At 39.6% G+C, this 24,712-nt stretch overlaps 2 protein-coding genes across 3 annotated transcripts in view; one reads left to right on the top strand and one right to left on the bottom strand.

The window, feature by feature from the left end:
* Positions 1-16,854, bottom strand: part of LOC140230816 (ubiquilin-1-like) — a 29,575-nt gene extending 12,721 nt beyond the window's left edge. Inside the window, exons 1-10 of the mRNA XM_072310956.1 lie at positions 16,725-16,854; positions 13,195-13,297; positions 9,784-9,830; positions 8,537-8,794; positions 7,842-7,967; positions 5,815-5,943; positions 4,562-4,679; positions 3,855-4,019; positions 2,949-3,094; positions 62-145 (exon numbers count right to left, since the gene is read on the bottom strand). Coding sequence (XP_072167057.1) covers positions 62-145; positions 2,949-3,094; positions 3,855-4,019; positions 4,562-4,679; positions 5,815-5,943; positions 7,842-7,967; positions 8,537-8,794; positions 9,784-9,830; positions 13,195-13,297; positions 16,725-16,841 — 1,293 coding nt within the window. The 5' untranslated portion in view covers positions 16,842-16,854. The remainder of the gene's footprint in view (positions 1-61; positions 146-2,948; positions 3,095-3,854; positions 4,020-4,561; positions 4,680-5,814; positions 5,944-7,841; positions 7,968-8,536; positions 8,795-9,783; positions 9,831-13,194; positions 13,298-16,724) is intronic.
* A 2,435-nt stretch (positions 16,855-19,289) lies between these two features.
* Positions 19,290-22,560, top strand: LOC140230643 (uncharacterized). 2 transcript variants are annotated; one of them, XM_072310786.1, is made up of 3 exons: positions 19,290-19,537; positions 20,283-20,308; positions 21,220-22,560. In XM_072310786.1, the coding sequence occupies exons 1-3, from the start codon at positions 19,338-19,340 to the stop codon at positions 21,513-21,515; spliced, it is 522 nt and encodes a 173-aa protein (XP_072166887.1). In that variant the 5' UTR covers positions 19,290-19,337; the 3' UTR covers positions 21,516-22,560. The 2 variants fall into 2 exon arrangements, 1 of the variants encoding a protein (XP_072166887.1); XR_011901405.1 differs by lacking the exons at positions 19,290-19,537; positions 20,283-20,308 and adding an exon at positions 19,759-20,039 and having other exon boundaries at positions 21,220-21,344.
* Positions 22,561-24,712: the final 2,152 nt, after the last annotated feature.

The raw sequence follows: 24,712 nt of genomic DNA, 5'->3' as shown, positions 1-24,712 counted from the left end.
ACATGGCACATAAAGAGTTAATAAGAGATGCTTGTGGTTGGAGTCTATCTCTTTGTCTCACCTGTTGCAGAAAGGCAGGCATCATGCGAGTCATCTGCTCCTGAAGCTGGGGGTTGCTGGAAAACAGGGGGTGGTTCCTCATCACCTGAGATACGAGAAATGGAAGGAGGAGAAGACAGCTGAGCACAGGAAGGATAGAATTGATCAGCATATCACGCCTCTCCAACTCTTACCACCAGAGAATCACAAAGAATCACGTCCCTCTGCGACAACATTTTTGTCAGACTACAGACATTGGTCACAGTGATACACCTCTTTTAGTATGTAGCAGCACAATGAGTCATGCTTTCATTTTCTCACTTTACTAAGAATTGTTTTTGTCCACTCACTGACGATATCCGCTCGTGGTCACACTACAACTTAGTACAGTACTCTCCGCACAATTGGGTAGACTCGGGCAGAGCGTTTCTTACCCGATTAACAGAAGAACACGTCTCATTCGCAATTGACACACACAATGCGTATGTATATGCATTGTACACTGCACCAAACACCTACACTGTATGCTTAACACGTGTGCTTGCACGGCACATTATACATACTTTACACTTGGTCAGTCACGAGCAATAATTTACATTCTTTTTATGGACAAATATGTCTTCAAAAAACTTTGTCTTTTTTTACTATAGACTCCTCACTAACATGCAGGCCTTTTTCCGAAATGAACATGTCTCTTTGCGTGCACGAGTCACGCAGAACGTCAGGTTACTTTTTGAGAAGTGACTGGGGAAAAGCAAAATTATGGAGCTGGTGCATGGCCTGATTTTCGTTGCAAACTTCTCGTATTGTGAATTTTTGTTGTGGAGCAAGGGAGGAGTGCAGGTGTGTTCAACTCCCGTCTGTCTATGCAATTGTGAGTGCCAGCTACATGTGTAATGTTCGTTTACGTGTGGCAAGTCGGTATGTGTACATGTGTTTTCATGCTTAATCACTCCCCAAATGATTGGTCTTCTTTGCAAATTAAGCAGAGAATGCAATTAGCTGTAGAAAATTTGACAATCATGATTTCTTAAAGTGTTATATCTGCAATAAAATGTGGGTGCAAATTAGATTAGAAGAAAATTAAGAGAGGCAACCCCATTATCAGGTAATTTCAATGTGCGCTGGAACTGATTTTGACGTTACTACCCAATTAAAGGGATTGTATAGTTCTGGTTGAGACCTAATTTCAGGTTTCTAACATTTTTTGGTGAGATAATGAGAAACCTCTTATGAAATATGAAAGAGCATGTAATTCGATGAGGAATTCAACGTTTATTTGATGAAAATCAGTTTTGAAATAGCTGAGATATCCAAAATAGAGCGCTTCTAATAAGTGTGGGACACACACTTTATTACGGTCGCTTTGCTTTACTTTATTTTTTGATGTTTCAGTCCTTCAAAAACCGATTTTCATCAAATAAACTTTGAATTCCTCTTAAAATGGTTAGCTCTGTACTATTTCATAAGTGTTTTCTTGGTATCTCGCAAAAAGTTAAAAGCCAAATTCTCATCTCCACCAATACTGTACCATCCCTTTAAACGGAGTACCCGTTTAAGCGATAACCGATTACGCGGAGAGTACTGTACAAGCACAATTTTACGACCGCTCTGGTCCACTGTATCGCGAGCACTCATATATCATCTATCTGAAATTCCTCTCGAACATTGTAACTTCACCTCTGGTCACTCCTCCATGGTCACCATAGTAACGTGAGATGGACATCCTTTCCAACCAATCTCCTTCTTCCTTCGCTCCACGTTTCGAAGTTTCGCACGCCTTTTTACAACTATTCATTCACAAAATTCAACAATTCATGCTCACTACACTCCTCGACCAGCTTTCGACGTGAAAGCACGGAATCATTGAGTTGCTAACTCGCCCAACCTCATCATTCAAATCCAAACATCGGACTCGCGAACTTTTTTTTTCCTCTCTCTATCTATCCATCCCTCTGTGTCTCTACATTCCATCTCTAATTTCGCCGTCTCATGGAGCATTCACCATTGTGCCATTTCACTTTATTTAACGGAATCATATTTTGTGTCACATTATGTTCTTGTGTATTTGCTAAACGGGAGAAGTGCAATAATTGAACTTTCAATCGGACGACCATTTCCTACGACAGCGACTACAGACACAGCCCCGAAGCACAGAGTATTTTACTATGTGCTAGAAACAACAAATGGTGAGTAGAAGGATAAATTATCTACGATTTAGTCGCAACTACATCCTACTACAAAACCTCTTCAAGTAATATCATCCAACTGAAACAAAGATGGCAATGTTGAGAATGGAAGTACCAGTACTGCTGAAAACGTGATATTTGAAACAGTGGCAAATGACTTGTAGCATATTCAGATTCAATGCATTTTCAATTCTATAGAACTAAAGCAATAATGTCCTTCCTGGAAACTAGAAAGGCTTGCTGACACAGAAAAGAAGTGATACCTGTAGACTGGATTACAAAAATATTGAAATTTATGTGACAGATGAGCTGAGTGGAATTAAAGGCATTGTTTACCATTTGCAGATGAAGCAAAAACCCAGCTTTAGTGCTAAAAAATAGTTCTAAAATGTGAGTTAGGGATAGAAACAACCACTGTAAAAATGTTAATCAGTAAAATCAATGTTAAATATTGTTAAATACACAAAATGTGAACAATAGTTAATAAAATTGTTTCTAGAATAAACAATCTACATTTACGGTTTACTAAGAAAATAGTGATATCTTCTCATAATTTACGCTTTATTGCAAAATTGGTATATGGTAGGATGTTTTGTGATAAAACAGATCCTACACATATATGCATCAAATGTTTCTGCTGCAAAGCTCTCCTCCCCCCCCCCCCCCCCCCCCCACCACCACCCCATTGAACTCGACTGGTCAACGTAGACTGCACCTCACCTGGGCTGCCATGTCTGGGTTGTCAGCCATGGATCTCATCATGGACTGCATGTAGGGTGCCTGCAGCATGTTCTGCATCAGACTGGGGTTGCTCTGGATCTGCTGCATCAGACTCTGCAGGCCAGGGCTATTGTAGATGTTGGAACCTGTCCAGAGAGGCAATAAACCCAGTCTTAACTGCCAGGCACACTGACAACTTTACATGAAATGTCTTGAACACTCCTTCTAGTATGGAAAACCTACACCTGCAAATGACCAAAGTCTCTGAAATTGTGTAATTAGGATGATTTTAAAAATCAGGTTGAAAATCACTGCTATATGCTTCCAATAAGTAAAAATTATTGAGTTACCAGATGGCAATTAAGAGTGATTAGAAAGAGAAAGAATGAAAAGAGATGAGAGAGGGAGAGAGGGAAGAGAGAAGGAAAGAGAGAGAGAGAGAAAAGAGATACAGCACTATATGACTCTATATATATTTTGTCTCTTTCTCCACATACAGAGATTACACATCAACATATTCCCCACACACTAACAGACATAAACATACAGAGTTAACACTGTATAAGCTTGTATTTTCGAGAGGGTTAATTTTCATGAATTTCACGAATCACAGTTGGACCGTAAATTTAACAACATGCAAAAAAGTCACCAAGCGCTATTAAAGGTAATACTGCACTTGTGAAGGCCTCTGTATCAATTCACAAAAACATCTCGCGAAAATGTCTGTGACCTCTTTATTCGCAAAAATAACTGCATCAACAGTACACTACACCACTGACACATATACACATATATTCACAAAGACATCAATGCTGACGATGACATACATCTTAAATTATTTGTCTATCTCCAGATAGAGAGAGAGAAAACTTCTACACTTGGGAACTCTTTACGAGGTCTACGTACCCGCCTGGAGCCCTGAAAGGGGATTTCCAGCCGAGGTGGTACTGGATGAGCTGGTCGTGGAGCTGGTGCTCGAAGTGGTGGCCGATGAGGGTCTCTGTGAGGGAGGGGCCCATGGGTTGGGGAGTGGGTCTGTGTTCTCCACACCTTGCTGCCTGGACGTATTGCCTGCACATAGAATGTTCAATATTCTTATATGTCATATTGCTTTTGCTATTTTGTTATATATAATTAAAGGTCCTGTTTACCTTTGGGAACAGTGATTTAAAAAATGTTCAAGATATCACATTAGATGCTTAATGTGTAGGTTTGTTGTATTAAAAAACATGCTGCCATTTAAAATTTTCACAACAAAGCCTTAAATATAAGGAGATATCAGTATTTTTCTCATTAAACCATAACTGTAGACGGTTTAGTCTGAAAACATTTTTATTATAACTACTGTTCACATTTTGTGTATTTAATAATACTTAACATTGATTATACGGATTCAAATGTTTACAGTGGTTGTTTCCATCCCTAACTCACATTTTAGAACTATTATGAAGCACAAGTGCTGGGTTTTCGTTTCATCTGCAAATGGAAAATTATGCCTTTAGTGTAATCATAATGATAATCTGTAGTTTGTACATACCTACCAGTGTGAGAATGGCATTGATTCAGTGTGTATCAAGGACTTTAGGGAAAGCACAATGTATGGGGTTTCTTACCGCTGTTTGCTAATGCTGCAAAAGGATTTCCTCCAAGTTGCTCCTGGGCAGCATTGAGCATGGGTTCCTGTATGTCTGTGTACATCCTTCTGAGGGCATTGTAGCCACCTGGTATACTCTGAAAGATAACAAACACAGAGAAATGAAACTGTTCAACTTGATAGCATTTTTTTTTTTCTTTTTTTTTTTTTCTTTTTTTTTTTTGGGGGGGGGATTACTCTTGTCTGTGTCAGGACTTTCTGTATGGTGTGTACAATGTATGATGCTATGGGGGTTTTCTATGCATCAGCACTCAAAGCACACGAGGGATTAAACTGAGATCTTATTGAAATACATTTCCCTGGCTGCCATTTGCTGGAGATCATTTCAACCATGCAGTCGTCATATGTACTCACTAAAATAAAACTGGTTGGTAACTCTTTACGTGCCAGGAACTTTGGACAGTGAGTACAATGCTATGGTGTTTTCAGTGCCAATCAGCACTAGAAGCACACCAAAGGGTTTTAAATCACTATAGCACATAATGGAAGGGTCAGTTGCACTCCTCTGTTTGATTAGCATGTCTTGTTTCTTTGCCTACAGGAATTTTGCCATGGAAAGAACAACATACTAACATTCTCAAACGATCTGTCAACCCTATCTATGTCTGAATGCTTTTATCCTGCTGTTTTAACACACATCATCAATATTGACAACTACAATGACAACTTTATGACCATTACATAATCAAGCATGATTACTGGGAAAGATCAGTAAACTATGCAGGAATTGTGGCTTCAGACGGACAAAATAATCACCAACTTGTGTCATGCAGGTTAACACAAAGCCACAGTCACCCATCTAAATACCCTACACCTAGTCAAATAATTTGCAAAGAGTCATTTGGAAAGTTTTTAAAAAAAGTCAGAAGAGTGCATTTTCCATCAAAACTAAAAAAAAAAAAAGCACTCAACATCTTCCATATCTATATTACGGGTGACTCCTGCCACAACAAAGTCCTCGAGACCAGCAGTTTTCTTTCGTTATTTCAAAATTTGGTTATAGCTTAACAAATAAAGTATATAAAGATATATGCAGATAATAAGATTTGGAGCTGAGTTTTACTTTGTGGTATCTGGATTTTGTTAAGGCTGTGTTTGGTATAACAGGAGCACACTATATTACTACAATTCAACACTAAAATCCACAGGATGATCTCCTACGTGAATCCAGTGCATTTCTCTCAGCATAAGTTCTACGTTGGTCACGGTTACCTCTAAGTTGCTGAGCGCTCTGTCTTGCGTTCTCATCATTTCTTGCATCATGGCGGGATTGCGGGCCAGCTCCAGGGTCTGACGCAAGACTTCTGGGTTGTTCAACATGTGTGCCACCTCTGGATTTCTCTGTCAGGTGAAGCACAGAGAGAGTGTGAGGGTACAAGGGTTACGATATAATATATCAAAGATGATTGTTTCAAAGCTTTTCCACCATACTGAGAGGATTAATAAGGATAATGATTTCAGCGTTGTCTACTTTAACTCTTAATGTGCCATGTTCGCAACTCCAACTCAGTCGACTGCGTGCCAACTTCGCATATTCTGCTCAAAAGCACAAAGCCACCGAAACGGACCGATAATCGCCAAATGCCACAGTACGATGAAAGCGTTTCTCGTAATTCCATTCCTGCCACAGGTAGCTTGATTTTATGTGGTGATTGGCTATCAAGTGGTGCTCCCTATTGGATTTGCGAGTAAGTTTCTGGCACTGTTGTGCGTGCTAAAGTAATGCCTCTACAATAATATGGCTACTGGTTATTTGAAAGAAAAACGATCATATATTTGTCATACAATCTACATCAAAACAAAGTTTGGCATTTTCTCGACAACTTTGCTCATTACATTTCCAGGGTAACAAAAATCTACTTTAACCTGAAGAGATTTGAAAAGCCGATTGTTCCTGTAAAGCATGGCTACACTGGTGTCTCAGAATAATGTGGCACACAGGGGGTTTACACCATGGCACATAAAGAGCTAATAACAAAGAATACCTTCACCACTGCAATCATTGACCTCCCTAAGGGTCCTGCCTCTTTCTTTATTTTCATTCATATTTCCATTTCTTATTCACATTTTCATTCCATTTTATAGGGCACATTGCTAGACACCTAATTATACACCTCAGCCAAGGAGAATTGGTGGACTAGATAAAAAGGAAGTACATATCGGGCAATACTGTATCAGAACTGTCAACATATGCACATCAAAATCAGCGAGGTTCCACAGAACAATTAGGAAGACACTCATATGTTACAAGCATTTACATACTGTAAAAGTGGATATTTTCGCGCGACTCATTTTTCGCGCTTGGCCGGGTAAGAAGAGTTTCGCGTGTTTTTTAATTCTGCAGAATCAAGACATCAACTACTAGAACATATGGCACGCAAAAATATTCGCGCGCTTTTATTTTCGCGCTAGCTTTTGGTTGCGCATAATGCGCGAAAATTTCAATACCGCGAAAATCTCCACTTTTACAGTAGGTGAAAACCATTCCTTAAGTCCAAGAGGCTTTCATATTTTCTTGTCAAGATGGGAGGAGATATTCAAGTTTTCAGGAAGTCTCCTACAGAACCACGGAGGCTTGGAAGTTCTGCAAGACTAGAGCTTATTAGAGTTCATAGTCTATCTACTACGTACATCACAGTGTTCCACATGTACTTCCAAAATATTAATACGCTGCGTATCCCACAGAAACTGCCACAAAATCAGTGAAACTGGGTGTAGAGCCAGAGCAAAATGGCTCAGAAAGAGAACACAATACAGCAAGCTAAACCACATCTTCTCCTTCCTGTTTCAAATTGAACTGAATTGAATTGAATTTTTCATGGTCCCGATATAATAATAGTGCGGATATACGCTCTCCACCAGCAGAACACACAAAGAATATGAATAATAATCAATCAAAGAACAAGATATACATAAAGCACACTTCATGTATATCTGACAAAACAAAAATCTGTTGCAAAAACTGTTACAAGATTTTTAACAGTAATCATTTATTGGTATTCATAAATAAATGCATATTGCAATTTGGGGGTAGTTAAAATTATATGGGTAGAATTATAATATTATGCTAGTGAGTGAATTTCTAAGTCATATTAACATTGTCATAAAAATCAACATTTTAATTAATCCTCCTCTTCTTGTCCAACATCTTCACCATCATTTCCTCCTCCTACACAATCTTTGGGCTCAGCAGTGAAGATGATGGGACAAGCACACCATCTCCCACCTTCCTGGCTTACCTCCATTATGTTCTGCATCTGTGGGTTGCTTAGCACCAGATTCCGGAGGAGCTCTGGGTTCTGCATCATGTTCTGGACCATGGGGTTATCAAGCACCTGTCTCATCATGTCTGGGTTGCTCATCAGCTGTATGAAGATAAGGGGTCCAGGGATTTCTTAGAATTTTCACCAATTTTCATTGACTCCCGTGTTAAACTCATGATCAACTTGTATCTGACGTCATAATAAACAAACCTTTAGTGCACGTACTCAACAGTTACAAGCACACATTTAGTCACTTATTTATTTCGCGTATGACTGTGACTGTGCTAATCATTTGCCTGACAAAAAAAAATAAAAATAGTTGCCATTTCTGTACTAAATTCACGAATCTGTGTGGACCATATCTGTTGAAGAGGTGTTGTGTAAACAAATAATGTATGGTCTTTTGTACAATGGAGCAAGATTTGCATTTGGTGACAGCTGAGGCACACTGTTCAATTCAGCCATGCCCCTTTGAATACAGCGCCTCTGTCTTTCCTCTCGTGTGAAATCTTGTACCATTATACTCCTGACCATGCACTTGCATACAACCACTCACTATCTCTTTCCCTCTTGTCTCCTTTAGGAAAGAGCCCCTCTCCCCCATCTCCCCTTCCCCCGTCCCCCTCCCCCTTCCCTCTACTCCCTCCCCCTCCCCCCACCCACACACCCACCTGTCTCTGCATCTGCTGCTGCATCTCAGCAAAGTTGGCCGAGTCCAGCCCGAGGTCACTGAGACCGCCAAGACCACCCAGACCTCCAAGACCTCCTAGTCCAGCCAAGAAAGGATTCCCGCCGCCGCCGCCACCACCTCCTGGGGACGTGCTCGATGATGTTGATGACGGCGCGGTGGTCGACGAGGTTGTCGCAGCGGTGCTGGGTGTCGTGGAAGGACTGCCCTGAGAAGCTGCAGAGCCTGAACCAGGTTGATCCTGAAATGTTGAAATGGGAAGACTTATAAGTCAAGACATGCAATAGGAAAATTAACAATACTGCTACAGCCATACTCAGAAACAGTGCAGAGTTGAACAATGTACATGTATGTGCAGAGTTGAACAATGTACATGTATGTGTACCCTTTGCTACTGATGTTTTCATTTCTGTCCTCTTAGTTGCTAAAGAATCACACATATTTCATAAGGTCAAAACTTACTACAGGTTTGCAGTTACAAAATTGTATCAACTGTCAATCTACATGTATTACTATGTACACCATAAAAGAGTTGTAGTAACTTGTAGGACATGTTCAATTGATACTGAACAATTATGGCTCTGCCATTTTCTCATAAAGGGCCACATTGGGAGGGGTGTCATGCTTTACAGAGTCACTTTTTTGACAGTAAATATACACACAAATGTATATACGAAATCAAAACAAAACTGAGAACAAATTTCCTCACAAACTCCAATCCATGAAAACACACATACAAAATGTACTTCACTGTACCATACTGCATCAAAGTCTAACATGTAAAAGTCACTTTCAGCAAAGTATATCTAAGTAGCTACCACAAAGTTGGTTCTTTGCACATTTGATACAAAGGTGAATTTGTGGGAAAGTTTATAAAATACCTGATTTTATAACCCAACCTGTCCAGTCCTAATAAGATAACATTCTTTCACTTTGCACACAAACTCCACGTCTTGCAATAAAATGTATCAGCATAATGTCAGTATTAACTATTTTTTGTTTAAATCTAACAATTAATGAGGTGGCATCAGCTTTGAAACATTTTGATCTTTATTTGCATTATTCATCTCAATTCTGACACTTGACAATCAGAGCTTTTTGTAAAAGAGATTATAAAACTATCTTTATCATGATTGATGAGCCTGCTGGATATTCGTATGAGCTGCACAAACATTGCAACTGCATACATGTACTTTCAACGCAACAACGTAAAGAGTAAAATGCACTTACCTTCTTTGACCGTATCACCAAATGCACAACCATGTTGTCTTTGATGTCTGTGGAAAGAAAAAAAAAAATCAAGGCGGCCATGCATCTCCTCAACGATTTTGACAAGACAGCATAATAACAGCATTAAGTGTGAACATGTATTTTTGTAACATTCTGTTTTGCTTTTCTAAGACGTTCTTCAGTCATCAGTCGCTAGTAAATACATGTATGTTATGTACAACAGGTTTAGGAAAAAACAAACTCAAAATTCTCAGAGGTACAATGCTACTCCACGTTCAAGTTGATATATTTGACAAAACTCATGACAAGCACAAAGGCAGAAGGTCCATCAAAATTGGACATACAACAGGAAAATCATGGAAATCTAGATAACATTTTACATACATGAAGTCGCAGTATTATGTGCAAATCAGGGGTCGCACTTAACTTTTTTTTTAACTAGCCAGGCGGACTACTTAGAATCAATTTTGACACTGAAGCAATATTTTGGCTAGCCAGACGGACTAGTAACTGCATAATTTTACGATTTTTAGCTAGTCCGACGTGATCTTGGGTGGCCAATGGCCAGCGGACCATCGCCAATTTCGAACCCTGCCGATACTTCTAGCTACTGCAACTCCTTCCCAGAAAACGCTGTTCCGACACTTGCACAAATTCAGCTTCCATACTGCATTGTATTATGGCAAGCCAGTGCATGGTATTTGGTGGCACAGTCTTGTTTGTGATCATTTCAAATTTATCAATAGTTCATGAAATACATTGTAAATGTGCAATCTTCAGGACACGCAATGATACATCATGTTCACGCCAGGCTTATGTACACTGCACACATGTTCGCACATTGGTACTCTTTGCCACAACAAACACGGAGTGGTCACTTTTTTCTTTTCTTTTCTTTTTTCCTTCTTCAGTCATGAAACTTTTTTCAAAAGGTACACATTTTGTAGTTCATGCACTACCACACTGCCTCAATTATGGCATGCACTGGAACAGTTAGTTTCTGCATACACATGAAGGTTGCGTATATACAAAATGTGTGTGTAATTCATGGAGGTTTCCGCACAGAACACACTGGCCCGTATTCTGCTAAAAACTTAGACCCGAGTTTAAACCCACGCCTGGGTCTAAAGTGGGTTTTTTGGGTTTAAACCTGGGTTTAAACCACAAGTTTAGACCCAGGTTTAAACCCAGGTTTAATTTGTATTCTACTAAGTCCAGCTGTGGTCTAAATTGGGTTTAAATTAAACCTACCCAGGAGGAGGTTTATTTCGAGTTTAAATCGAGTCTAACGATGACTGGTAAGGGTACCAGCACACAGATCAATGCCAATGCAATGGCACAAACGAGTGGCTGCCTGGATACGTACAGCAGCTAGCTTGCCGGCCACACGCGTGTACACACGCCTACTACCGTATGTAGATCTAAACGCTAGTACTATAGTAGGCCTATTGCTATACTTACTTAAGTTGTACACTTAGAAGAGACTCGAGATCTAAATGTTAGAAATACTACTACCTAGTATTACCTGCAGTTAGTCTAGACTTTACGATGAAAATAACCTGAAGACTAGACCAAGAACTCAATGTAGGACTAGAGGGTAGGTTGAGCCTGAGGTCGATTTGGCATAGATAGACTAACTGTTGGTGTTAGATTGAGAACCTAACGTTAGATCGTAGGACTAACGTTCGGACTAGGAGTACCTATTCGAATAGCTAGAGTACGTTATTGTAACGTTAGGACTAACGTTAGATCTATTAAAAGTTAGGTTAGTGTGGTACGGTAGGTAAAATCTACTTCTAATATCGAGACAGGGTTGATACAATACTTAATAGGCCTAGAACTAGATCTATTTCTAAATTTTAGAATGGTTTCCATTTTTATTAACTGACAATCTTAAGAGAAAAGCTTTTATTCAATTTCCTACCTCAAAGTCCTGGTTTGATCAATCGCCAATCCATTCCGAATTCACGATTCAATCGACATAACCAGCGCACACAGCAACCGTGCCGCCGGCCGGCGCGGCGCGATGGCTCTGCTGGTACTCAGCTACTGAGCATTCAAAGCTAGCTAGCCAGGAATTAATACCGCTACATACATGCGCTATACGCAAGTATCCTGTGATGTGCGTCGCACACGTACACAAACTGTACAGTAATGTACAGTGCTTCACGAGTCGTCGCAAGCAAAAATACAGCATGCCCTTATTCGACATAAATACCCGTAAAAACGATTCAAAATCCAAGAAAGTCACGCTCATGTGGCTGATACACTGCCAATAATAAATTTAAGTGGATTTGTGGAGAGAAAAGTACTCAGAGAGGGAGAATTTCTTCTTCCATAGAGGGCACCATGGTGGCTTGACCCAAGACTATTTCGGGTTTAATTTAAACCCGAAATAGACTTGGGTTTAACTAAACCTCGCTAGCAGAATACAAAATTAAACCTCGGGTCTAGCTAAACCATAGGTGAGTCTAAAATGGGTTTAAACCTTGGTCTACAGTAGAATACGGGCCAAACAGTTCGAAAAAAGTTGCCCAAAAATGTTGAAAGTATTGAGAATTTTGTTACAAATTTCACTCATTGTCTGCACTGGGCAGCATCCTCCTACACTTTGCCATGAATGAAACTCAAATGCCCGCAAGTGTCTGAGGGGCTTAAGTTATAATTGTACTAAATTGTCAGGCCATTGTGACACAACCAAAAATTGATGCTATGCAGTTTGTAGTTTCCGATTCATATCAACAATTACACATCAAGTATATTTATTTGTGCATGACTGTGCTGATGGAACTTGTGGTGCAATCCGGAACTAGTTTGCAAGACTGTATGCGGTTGACACTGATACATACAGTTGTATACTACTGTTGCATTAAAATAGGTGAAACCTTGTTAAAATTTTCTCACTTCATGTCGTACAAGATGCATAAAATTAAGAACGAAGCTGCTGGAAACGAAAAAATTAAGAACGAAGCTGCTGCCCTTCAAAGTCATTGTCCCATGAGGGCAGTATTTACATTTGGACAAGTAAGTAACAGGAAAGCCAGCCAATGCTAGCAACTATTACTATTTTTATAATGCAGTGTGGCAATCAAACAATTCCAAACAGGCAAGTTGCTTACTTGTGCATGAGACTGTCATCTACATAAAGGATCAGGTTTACAATTACACCATTTACAGCAAAACTTGAGAAAAATCGGCCAAAGATAATCAGTACAAATACTTGATAAGCTGACTACAAGTTTTATGTCTGCTATCACATAAAGCCTTGATTTAAAATAAAGAAAAGATCCTATCATCAAAATGAACTTTAATATTTCATACCTGATAGTGTAGTCCCTGTGACTGTCACTGTCCTAGACGCATTCCACTTGTTTAATACAAAATAAGCACAAAATTCAAGGAGATACTCACTATTTTGTTCCAAAGTGTCATTATCCTTCAGGATCTTCCCCGCAAAGATGAGACAGAGCTGATCAACCGTGGCATTAAACTTCTTAGTAATTTCATCTTTTAACTGGAGGGCAAATGTGCAAGATAGATAAACGAGAAAAGAAATTGACTACAGAACAAAATGAAATTATCACCAACTTAAAACAGAAAGTATCTGGATCAACTTCATACAGTGTATGGCTTTTCTCCAGCAAGGCATGACACCATCATAACAGAAATTACTTGCAATTATGCTGTCCTGGGGCCTGTTTCATAAAACTTGTCATCAGTGACAAGTTGTCACAGATGTGACAAGCTACTGAAATCCTTGCATCTGATTGGCTGAGAGCAAATTTGTCATAGAAATGTGGCAGTCACTGACGAAAGTTTTATGAAACGAGCCCCAGATCATAGCTGTGCAATTTGATTCTGCCATCTACAGCCTTGGCATACATATAGTAGTGGTAGGGACATTTACTTTTAGAACATTGCAATTTTAATTAGTATCAACGAAGCCAATTACAATGTATGTGCAGAATTTTTTTGCATTAACTAGTCATTAATTATTAATCTCAAAAGGCTAATCTCATATGATTGCTCACTAGTCTAGGAAGCAACAGACACATTGCGATACTATTGTATGGGTATTAAATACTTATAGGAAGAGACTATTTTTCATGTTGGAGCAGCATTACGTTTTGTTCCACTTTGTTGTGAAAATATTTGAATTCATAAAAAAATCACAGACCTTGCTACCCAAGATTCCAGATAACAAACTTCACATGCAAACTGGCCTCCGTGGTTGAGATGAATGACGATCGAGCACTTGTGCAACCATAATCATGTACATAAAATATATGTATTTTTTTAATTTGTAATTGAATTGTTATTTGTTATGTTTGTCATTGAACCATAACTGCATCTTTTCACTTCAAAAACTGAAAGTTTCAAGCTTCATTTTGTGTTCACATATTACATTGTGTAGATCTAAAATGATGTACAATGTATCTGTTGACATAACATGGCCGTGATCTGGCAAAACTACTGTACGAATCTCGTTTGAAGCGATTTCGAGATATCTACGTTTAAAGTTTAAACACCTGCCTTTTTACATAGAGTGATTTACAGCTGTACATACAACTGTAACTTGGAATTGTGTTCGGTGGTCCCCCGCGGGAGACCAAAATCGGGTGTCCACTTTCTTTCGAACAATACTGTAGATCTATAACAAATACAAATAGGAAACTTTTATGTTTTATCTAACTCAAAATACATGCTCACTGCCACATATTTAGAGAAATTTTAGAGTTTTTTAAAAGATATATGTTTTGTAGTTCTGCCTGATCATGAGAATCCCATAGATTGTGTTCAATTACTGTAAAAGTGGATATTTTCGCGCGACTAATTTTTCGCGCTTGGCCGGGTCAGAAGAGTTTCGCGTGTTTTTGATTCCGCGGAATCTAGACATCACGCACAGGAACATATGGCAAGCAAAAATATTCGCGGGATTTTATTTTTGCGCTAGTTTCTGGTTGCGCGAAATGCGCAAAAATTTCCACTTTTACAGTAAACTAACAATAGTAATGTTAATACAATCAATAGTCATGACACGCGCGTAAGGATCGGAACTTGAGATTGTAGTACAATGTACATGTGTAATGCACTTGTCAATGTAATGACGCACCCCACTACCCCCGGACATGGGTGCGTCATGGTCATTTTTTGACTGACCACACGGGGTTTTTGACGGACACTACAGTCACTTTTTTGACGGACAAAACGCTGCAAGTGACGAACACCACAGTCACTTTTTTGACGGACAACACGTTGAAAGTGACGAACACCACAGTCACTTTTTTGACGGACATCCTCGGTACATTTGACGCACCCCCGAAAATACTGAAACGATTTTTGCATACGTTTTATTCAAGCAATTCCATTTTCTTTTGGTTCGTAAACATAATTTGTCAAAGTTTCGGCAAGTTTCCCTTACCCTGGCCCTGTAAGCACCGTACCGTCATTCACCATACATCACGCTGCTGCATGCTACGATACTAAGCGGGTATTCCGTACATTTGTAGTGTGTATTCTGTGCATGCAATCCATACATAACAATCACATGTGTGCAGATGCGCTGTGTGTGCGCGGCCATTGCTAGTCCGGTGGATGCATACTGCAGCGCAGTGTCGCGCGTCTCGTCGGGCTAATCCCGCGAGCAGAAAATGGAATGCGGCAGGCAGTTTCTTCTGCTGCCGCTTCTTTTACTGTCAAAAATTCGCCTTTGTCACCACAGAATATTATTTAGAAAATGTGAGGAGAAAGGGTGGCTTTTAAATTATTTGTTTGCCAGATTCTGGCAAGCATTTTCCCCTCTTATTCCAAAACGCTCCCCGACTTTCACTTGCCGCGGGAAAACGCTCACTGTAATTTCACTCGCGGTACGTGTATACGGTACTGGTAGCGTGCAAAAATGCGTGCAGTTTTCCATAGCAAGTGACGCACCCCTCGGTTCAGAATAATGCGTGTTATTTTCCATAGCCAAGTGACGTACCATGACGCACCCCTCGGTCAAAAATTTGACCGACAATGATGGGGTTTTGACGCACCCCTCGGTCAAAAATTTGACGGACAAAGCTGGTAAAATGACAAACACCTGGGTCACAAATTTGACGGACCAAACGAGGAAATGACGCACCCATGTCCGGGGGTAGTGGGGTGAGTCATTACATTGACAAGTGCATAACGTTAGGTAATTATGAGTTTGACAGCCGCTCAAGCTGCCTCAGTGAAGGAGTACGATCAGGTAAAATAAAGTTCTATTAGATTCTATAGCAGTTACCTGCTACATATCTCAAGCTATGTATTTCTGCCAGATCAATGACATCATTTTCAATTTTACCCCAAAATCTTGATATTTGAGAATTTTATTTTAAAAATTACAAAGAGTTGAATATAAGTTATAACATCATATGGAAATTTTAACATTAAGCATGATATCAAAATGTCTCAAATGTCAAAAAATTGAGATACGTATTTCTGCCTAATGACGGCCGAACAACAACGCCTTGCGCTGCGCCGGTCATCACGTCATTGCATTGCAGTAGGCCTACACTGCAACTGACCAGTAATGCTGACGACATGGCCCTGCCTGCACTGCCGGTGTACAGCTCGGCCAGGAAGACCAAATCATGTTTTCAAAACGATCAATTAGGCCTACTTGAAACACCATTTCGTATCATTTCCTTAGCCGAGGTCGGTCAGTACACCAGAGTTCAACGCATAATTGCTACTAGCAGAATATCTAGTTCAGCAATGACAGTTCTATCGTGTATGGAGTAACGTTACAAGAATCTCTGTCATCGTGGGGAGCTGTAACGTTAATAGGCATGTAATGTTAAGACTACAGGCTGGTTTACAGTATTCAATGGTATTGCATGGCAGGTTCCGCCGTGCATGTGTCGATCATCGTGAGTTGGCATTTTCCGTGATATCAAAAACTCAATTATACTGACCTCTTTTATGGTAGCATTTGGCTTTATCTTGATAGTTTCCTTGTCCTTAGGAGTCTTTACAACGACATTGATGAGATCTGTTGCCGTCGTTCCCGAAGCTTCGGAGGGTTCCGCCATCTTCAATAATTCGTGTCTTCCAACGCAAGTGACCTCTCGTAACATCGACCTTTGCAATGATGATATGTGCGTACTAAAATTGCGGTGGATCGATCGACCGACCGCAAGCTGATCGAGTGAGCGCTGCGAACTTTGAAGTATGAAGTGCCACGACACTGGTCCTGAGATGAAGAATAGGGGTATTTGTTTTTATTTCTTATCGGATATGTCGGAAGAGCGTTCGGTAAGAGAAGATGAAAAGGTAAAACAATATGACAAGGTTTTCCTTCTTCCCTATAGTGACGAAGTAAAACAAGATAATGTAAACAAAAAATGACTGCATGCGTCAGCACGAATTTTGATTTGTCCCTGCATGTTCGGATGGGGTTTTACGCTCCTCCATCGTTGCATTGTACAAATTTTACACATGCACTTTATTATAGTTCGAACCTATGTCACTTTGTATAAAAATGGGGGTTTACTATATTGACTGATTCAAAGTTGGACCCTTGCACAGGCCGGGAATCCTATATATGTATCTCTTTCAAAATTGAGCTGACTAGTCTGGGCCTATTGTTATTTTCGTGTTGTTTTATTTTCCATTTATCATTCCCCTATTTACACCTATACTTGTGCACTTTACAACTGCAAAAGTTTCAAGTCATTTATATCACATCAGTGTAGTGTGCGTGAAAGGAGTGAGACTTATAGTAAGGAAGGTGTAAGGAGGTCCTCAAAGGCGTCAATACGTTTTCACGATTATTGGGGGGGGGGGGGCGGGGGGCAAAACTTTGATTGGAAGCTCAGTGTGCGAGGGAGCGGAGCGACCGAGCGGGCGATGGGATGGGAGGGGTACCCCTCTCCCAAACGAGGGAGATTTTGCATTTCCAGGCCTACGATTCAGCGATCTGATGCACCTTTGGTGAAATATTGCATTTTTCCTGTAAGATGAGTAAGAAAATTATTCACAGAAAATGAATTAGGAATAGGGCCTAACTATAAAATCGCCGTATCTCAACTATGTGTTCCCGCGTGTGCGTTATCACTGCATGTGAACTAAAAGTGCATGGAAGTTGACGGGGAGGGGGCTTTGAGAGCTTGCAGGCCCCTCCCAATCTTCAAAAGTCAATATCTTGAAAGTGTCCCGAGTCTATAGGTTATATAATATGTGGAGGGGTCTGAGCAAAGGGTGGGGGTCAGGGAATTGGAAGGGGGTACGGTATCCCCCTCCCATTCTCGGAGGGAGCTTAAATTGCATTTTTACAATTCAACGATCAGGCACACTGTCTTTTGGTAGAATATCCGGAAATTTGTATAGGAGAACTAACGTCTGTCATCCATGATGGGATCGAGATCAAGAGGGGGATGGGAGTGTGAGAGGAGGTATCCCCCTCCCACATAAGGAGCTGTTGTATTTTTTATGATGGCACTTCTACAATCTGGTGCACACTTTTGGTATGGAATAATTTGTAATGTACAATTAAAACCCTAGCCATTTTTTATAATCAGTACATGGAGGGGAGGCAATGTCATAGCAAGGGGGAGGTGTCGAATCAGGGGTGTCCCCCAACCCCTATCATGTGACGGACTTTTTGCATTTTAAGTATCGAAATGAAAATATTTCGTCACACACATTTATGATGGAATATTTGGGAAAATGAAGAATAAAAGTACTATATAAATCTGTGGATAGGAACCGAGCGGAGGGGAGGGGGGGGGGGGGGTAGATCGATAGAAGATAATACATCCCTCTCCCATAATGAAGGAAGTTTTGAATTTCGTGGAATTGAAGTGACAGATCTGATGCACACTAAGTGATGGAATAGTCCGAAATTAGTCAATATATACAGTTAGTGCACACTATATTGTATTATAATGGGTGAATATGATATTTGGATAGTTTTCTATCAAAATAGAAATATTTTTGGCATCTTTATTGAGAATTATCTGGGGGTCCTCCCCCTCCCCCAACAGAATCGACGCCCCTGGACTGGAGGCAGTGTAAAGGTAGATGTAAAAAAAAACCCACACAGTTATAATTATTATAAACTAATCTGCCAATAATGGTCAAGGGACAGGCGTCCGCACTGCAAGACAGGGAAGCCTAGCTTTGAATTTGGTTAAAACAAGGACTTGCAACAGTAACGTTAAATACCTAACCTTTTCATTATTTTTCATTATTTCTTTACTATTCGTCTGAACGTCATATATTTTTGTTGTTATTATTGCTCTTCCAACAACATAGGTTTGCATTCCTCTGCCTCGGTTACACAATTTTGTCCCTTTGAGCTTTCCATACACTTGGGAATTTTAGGGATTTTACGTACGTACGTCGTACCGTACGCGTACGACGTGTGTGTGCTGCGTGATGCTACAAAACTGTGTCTCTGATCTAGCTGGTAGATAAGGTCTTAAGAGAACTAACGTTATAAGGTCGCTGGAATCGCAGATGACCTATCCGTGACTTGGTGAATGAACAAAAATACTGACATTGTAGGAACTTAAGGTGGTTTTGCAATGTCTAGGACAAGGCAAATTCTGATACGACCTGAACTACCAAGTCTGGAGGAAATTTTGAAGGATGTGCAGTCGGCACCAGTTGACGATGTGGCATTCACCTTCTTGCGCAGCGCCAGCAGTGCGAGTGGAGGTGCAGGCGAGTCGACAGCTGCTGGGACAGCCGTAATGAGGGGGAATAGACCTTATGCATTGACGTCATCACTCGCTTGACAACCTCTCGCGACGCCATCTTAGAGGGCAAGCGGAGTCCTTGACATCGCAGAGGCGTGCAGCTAGTTATGTGCTTTTCCTATGCGCGCTAGCGGCGATCGCCTCACTCGCCGCCAGTCCCCAGGCTAGTGGCAGGTTTTTTTAACCATCAAACAAGTTTGACATGCCATGACACATTATGCAGCAATATTTGAGTAATTTTCTCACATTGTGCAATCGAAATACTCACAGTAACTACAGAATTCCTAGGTTAAATCGCAGAAATTTGTATCCATAGCGCAACATCGCCGTTCGCTGAATGTATGTCGCCATTTTGAATTTCATTAGCCAATCACATGCGAGGTACGTGTTTTAGTAAAAAACACGTAGAAATCTACCTCACATGTGATTGGCTAGCGGATTCGTAGGTTGATGAGCTGTTACGACCGCTGGTAGTTGCATCTTTTTTCATGAAAATTGTGCCAAAATGTTGGATATATCATTAACCTGGTGAGTGCAATGCATACCTCAAATGTCGATTTTGCTATACAAGCTTGAATTTCCCGATCTAGGGCTGTAGATTACATGCAATAGAAAAGACAGTAAAAGAAACACCGATGTTGTGTGTAAATGACCATTGCCTCGCGTGTAAAAGCACGCTCTAGCAACGCATCGCTTGCCCTCTGAGGGAGGGCGCCCTTCAGTTGGTAAGACCGTGTGACGTCATATGCATAAGGTCTATAAGCCCGATACCAATACGTCCGACCTCGGGACAACGAGTAAGAAAATAACTTAAATTGATATCTCTGAATATTGCTGAAAACTCAGTTTTCTTTGTTTCCTAATTGTCCTTCTAGGAAACCCACAATTGCTCTAGCAAGAGCCAAAGAGGAAGGAAATGATGAAACTAGCTAGGCTTTGTTGCGAAGCATCTTCTTCATATTGGTGGTTTTTTTTTTCCTTTTCCATTTCATTCTGTCACAGCATCATTCATCAAATATGCCGTCTTGCCTTTGAAAATGATAACGCGGACAAATCATAATGTTTTACATGTTTTACAGCATCAGTAATTCATTCTTTTGTGTATGAAATAATACAAGTAGCTTCAAGGAATCTACTTTCACAGTCTCACTTGGAATATGATTATTGCATGGATTGATATGGCTATCCCAATTTAGTTCAAAAGGGGCTGCTTCTGGGATTATCTCATCAAGGTTCAAAGGGTCAAGATTTGTGGTAACTGTTTATTTTGTACATTAGATATTACATTTATACATGCAGCAAGCAGCTTTTGTCCTCACAATAATAAGCCATTAATACAAATGTACATTGTAGTTGTAAACTGCAATAGTGGGTTACAGAAGTTTGTGTCTTTTAATAATTTCCCAGGTTCATGTACACTGTGACCCCCCCCCCCCCAACAAAAAAATAAGAAATAAATAAATAAATAAATAAAAAAAAATTAAAAAAAAATAAAATATGTATATATACATATATATAAAGATGATGAATTTAGAGCCTTCTGTTTGTACCAGTGATGCATTAATTGCATTATAATGCAGTGAAACTTCTGTACATCATATACAATAGGAAATTTATAGCCAAAATATACGATTGTGTTTACACTGTATATGTTCATAAATTCTAATACTACAAGTGTTCAATTGCATGTCATTTTTCAATCTTTCAGGTGAATCAAGGGACAATTCAAAATCATTTGAGTCAGCTGCTAAGAGACCGAGGCAAGATATACATGTGACAGGAACCCCTGTACAGAGTAGTCGTGAGAGCAGCAGGCAAGCAAGTGGACCCTTGGGAAATGGTGACATTCAGGACTGTTACCTGAAGGTGTTGGACTTTTTGGAGATGAACTCCTACCTGAGGGACTCGCAGGATAAGCTCGCTCAGCAGTGCAGCGACCTGCAGGATCTGGGCCAGTCTGTGCGGGACCAGATTGAATCACTGCGGACACAGCTCCAGTCATGATGACTCACAGATGGTGGGATCTACGGCAGATCAATTACGAGCATTTTTGTATGTGTCTCTGACGTTGATCTTGCAGGAATTTCCATGGCGAATCTGGGGTTTCAGGATGCATGGTCCCATATTGTGACAAACCTTGCAGTTTATGAAGTGGAACCATCAAGAATGTGTAAAGAATGTACATTGTACGTTCCACCGTGAGGCATACTTTGATCAGAACACACTGTTATGGTAATGCTCCTCATCCCAGTCCGTCGTGTTTACATGGAATTCTACCCGTGGCTGGCTGCATGGATCAGATTTTAAAGGCACTGTCTAGTGTTGTTCCCAGTAACGTTAGAGTGTATGAACAAATCGGAGCTACATGGTCCTATATTTGTTCCTGCAGCATGCTACGAGTGTCTGCCAATCAATGTTGAATGCTGCAAGCTCCCATTTGCAAGATGATGTTGACGATATCATGTAAAATGAATGAACACAATTTGTAACTCTTCTGAAATAAATATAAATGTAGAGCTGTAGTAAAAATATTGCAGCCTTATAAATGGATAGAGAAGATTTCTGAATCGACCACTTGACATGAAAACAACATTTATTAAAGACACCACAGCTAAATTACACTACTTGTAATGAAAATACATGTACAATGTATATTAGCTGAAATTTGGCGTTTATGCCATCTTTCCCTGAATAATAGGGGAAATCAGAAGGCACTTAGTACACGGTAAAAGCCGTACCATTTTCTCATTATCTATGTAGAACCTATTTATAAAGTGGGTGTTGTGAAATTTGATGAGAGAAAAAGATGATTGGTTCTTAATTGTGGAGTCTAGTTACTGTACAAAGTGCAATGTCTGAATTTGTCCTATCAATGCTTCCGTAGGGCTACCAACTTTAGTACAACTGTACACTCAAACTTGTACTTTTGATAAATTGCAGAGCATACCTTTGTTGTACAGTGCATCTATGCATGTCACATCACATTCCTTAAAGGACAAGTTCACCTTCATTAACATAAGGATTGAGAGAATGTAGCAATATTAGTAGAACAGATCATTGAAAGTTTGAGGAAAATAGGACAATCTGTTCAAAAGTTATGAATTTTTGAAGTTTCTTTTGCAGTCTCCGCTGGATGAGAAGACTACTGCAGTGTATGATGTCACATGCGTACAACAATATAAGGAAAATATAAAGAGAATTTCACAAAATTTCATCTTTTGAAAAAAAATACACATTCCCTTGACTCGTTACTGACATATATTATGGTTAATATTATTCCCATTACCTTTAGAAAGAGGCAAGTCAAGTGCTCTTTTACATGTACATTGTATTATGCGAAAAAAGTGAAAATATGTTGAATTTTCTTTACATTTTCTTTAAACTGTTGTACTCATATAATCACGAGCCTTAGTAGTCTCCTCATCCAGCGGTTCCAACACAAAAATTGTAAAAATTCATAACTTTTGCATCGATTGTCCAATTTTCCTCAAACTTTCACTGATGTGTTCTACTAATATTGCTGCATTCTCTCAATCCTTATGTTTATGAAGGTGAACTTGTCCTTTAATTGACATACATGATAGCATACATTCTCTTTTTATTGCAAGAAAAGGGTCAAACCATCCCCCAGAATGTATAGAGTGACTGCACACTTTCAGGGGAAAAACATCCCCAGAGAGCAAATGCATTTCGATTTCGAATGATGCTGGAATTAAGTCTACAAATAGGTGAAAGATCATCAAAGTTAGGGGACATCAATGAAAATTGGAGTTTCAAGTTTTCTACACTCACAAAACATGTATAAACCACACACCCACAAACGTCTTTTTTTTGTGTGTGTGCATGTATTGAATTAATTGATATAAGATATACTAAGTATATCTTTCATAGCATTTTACCATGCATTAGGTAGAAACAAGTGGAAAGTGCTTGCGTGTGAAATTTTGAAACAAGATGGCATACAGCAGGCCCTATTTGTTTTTATATGCATTATAGGGATGGCAATGCTGCAAGTTTATATTTTTAAGATTTGCTTCATCTGCAAAAATGACTGTCAGCTATTGTATGTAGAGTACACGAGTGTCATTTGATGTAACATTACCTCGGCAGGTTGATTAAGAATGTAAAACACACACACACACACAACAAAAACTTAAATTTCTTTTTGGGAAGAAATAAAAGACTGAATAGATTTCTTTGGGGATTTTGTGATAATGGAAAGGTAATAGTTTGAGAAAAAATTAGCTTGTGTTCACTCTATCACAATTCTTTCTTCATACCATTATATGACAGTGTTGTACACCATGTTTACCAGACTTCAGGTACCATAGGTCAGACTGTGCTGTGCTTTTTTTTTTTTATTGCAACAGTGTCCAATAAACATAGATGTCGAGGAATTATGATGTCATCACAGTGGACTTTTTGCTGATATTGTTTCATCGTGAACCAAGATGGCTATTATTACACTTTGTGACCTTGGCTTCATATTATAAAGATGTTAGGATGGCAACTCTTGCTGGAATGGCAACTTCCAATGGCAACAGCCATTCAGGAAGCTGGATTCTTGTCGCTACTATGACAATTGCCATTGCAGCAAGAGTTGCTATCAGATCAAGTTTTTTATGAAATGGGGCCCAGGTGTATAGATGTAGCAGAGGAATTTACATAAATCTACTATCACAACTTTTCAATGAGAAAAAATATATATTATTTGTACATGTAGATATCATGCATAAGAATGCAAGCACCATGAGAATCAAATGGTGGACCTTTGTACTGTACAAATAGCCGCTGTTAATTGAGAATGACTTTTAAAAAATGTGCATACAGAGTTATTAAAAGTATCCGGTGACATGAAAATTGAAACATATGTTTGTATACAGGTATGTTCATTTTTGTGAGCATGTTGAAGTTTCCCAACAGCTGCAAAAACTTACAGATACATGTATGATACAGTACATAATTGCATTTAATTGTTACTGTTCTAATTATTATTTGTGTGTGTATGTGTGTGTGTGTGTGTGTGTGTGTGTGTGTGTGAATCTGCATGTATCCAGCCCTGAATTTTACTTGCACATTCACCTTTATACTGTGCATCTTCTACAACTTTTTGTTCACTGTCATTTACTCTACTTCCAACATTGTCACCTACTGTCGTGTCGCATCCATCCTATAGCTTCATGACAAGCTGCTATTGCAAT

This window comes from Diadema setosum, chromosome 7 (assembly GCF_964275005.1).
Source record: "Diadema setosum chromosome 7, eeDiaSeto1, whole genome shotgun sequence".
In the NCBI taxonomy this organism is placed as follows: domain Eukaryota; kingdom Metazoa; phylum Echinodermata; class Echinoidea; order Diadematoida; family Diadematidae; genus Diadema; species Diadema setosum.
Note: the sequence above shows the minus strand (reverse complement) of the source record. Positions and strands in the feature narration are given on the sequence as shown.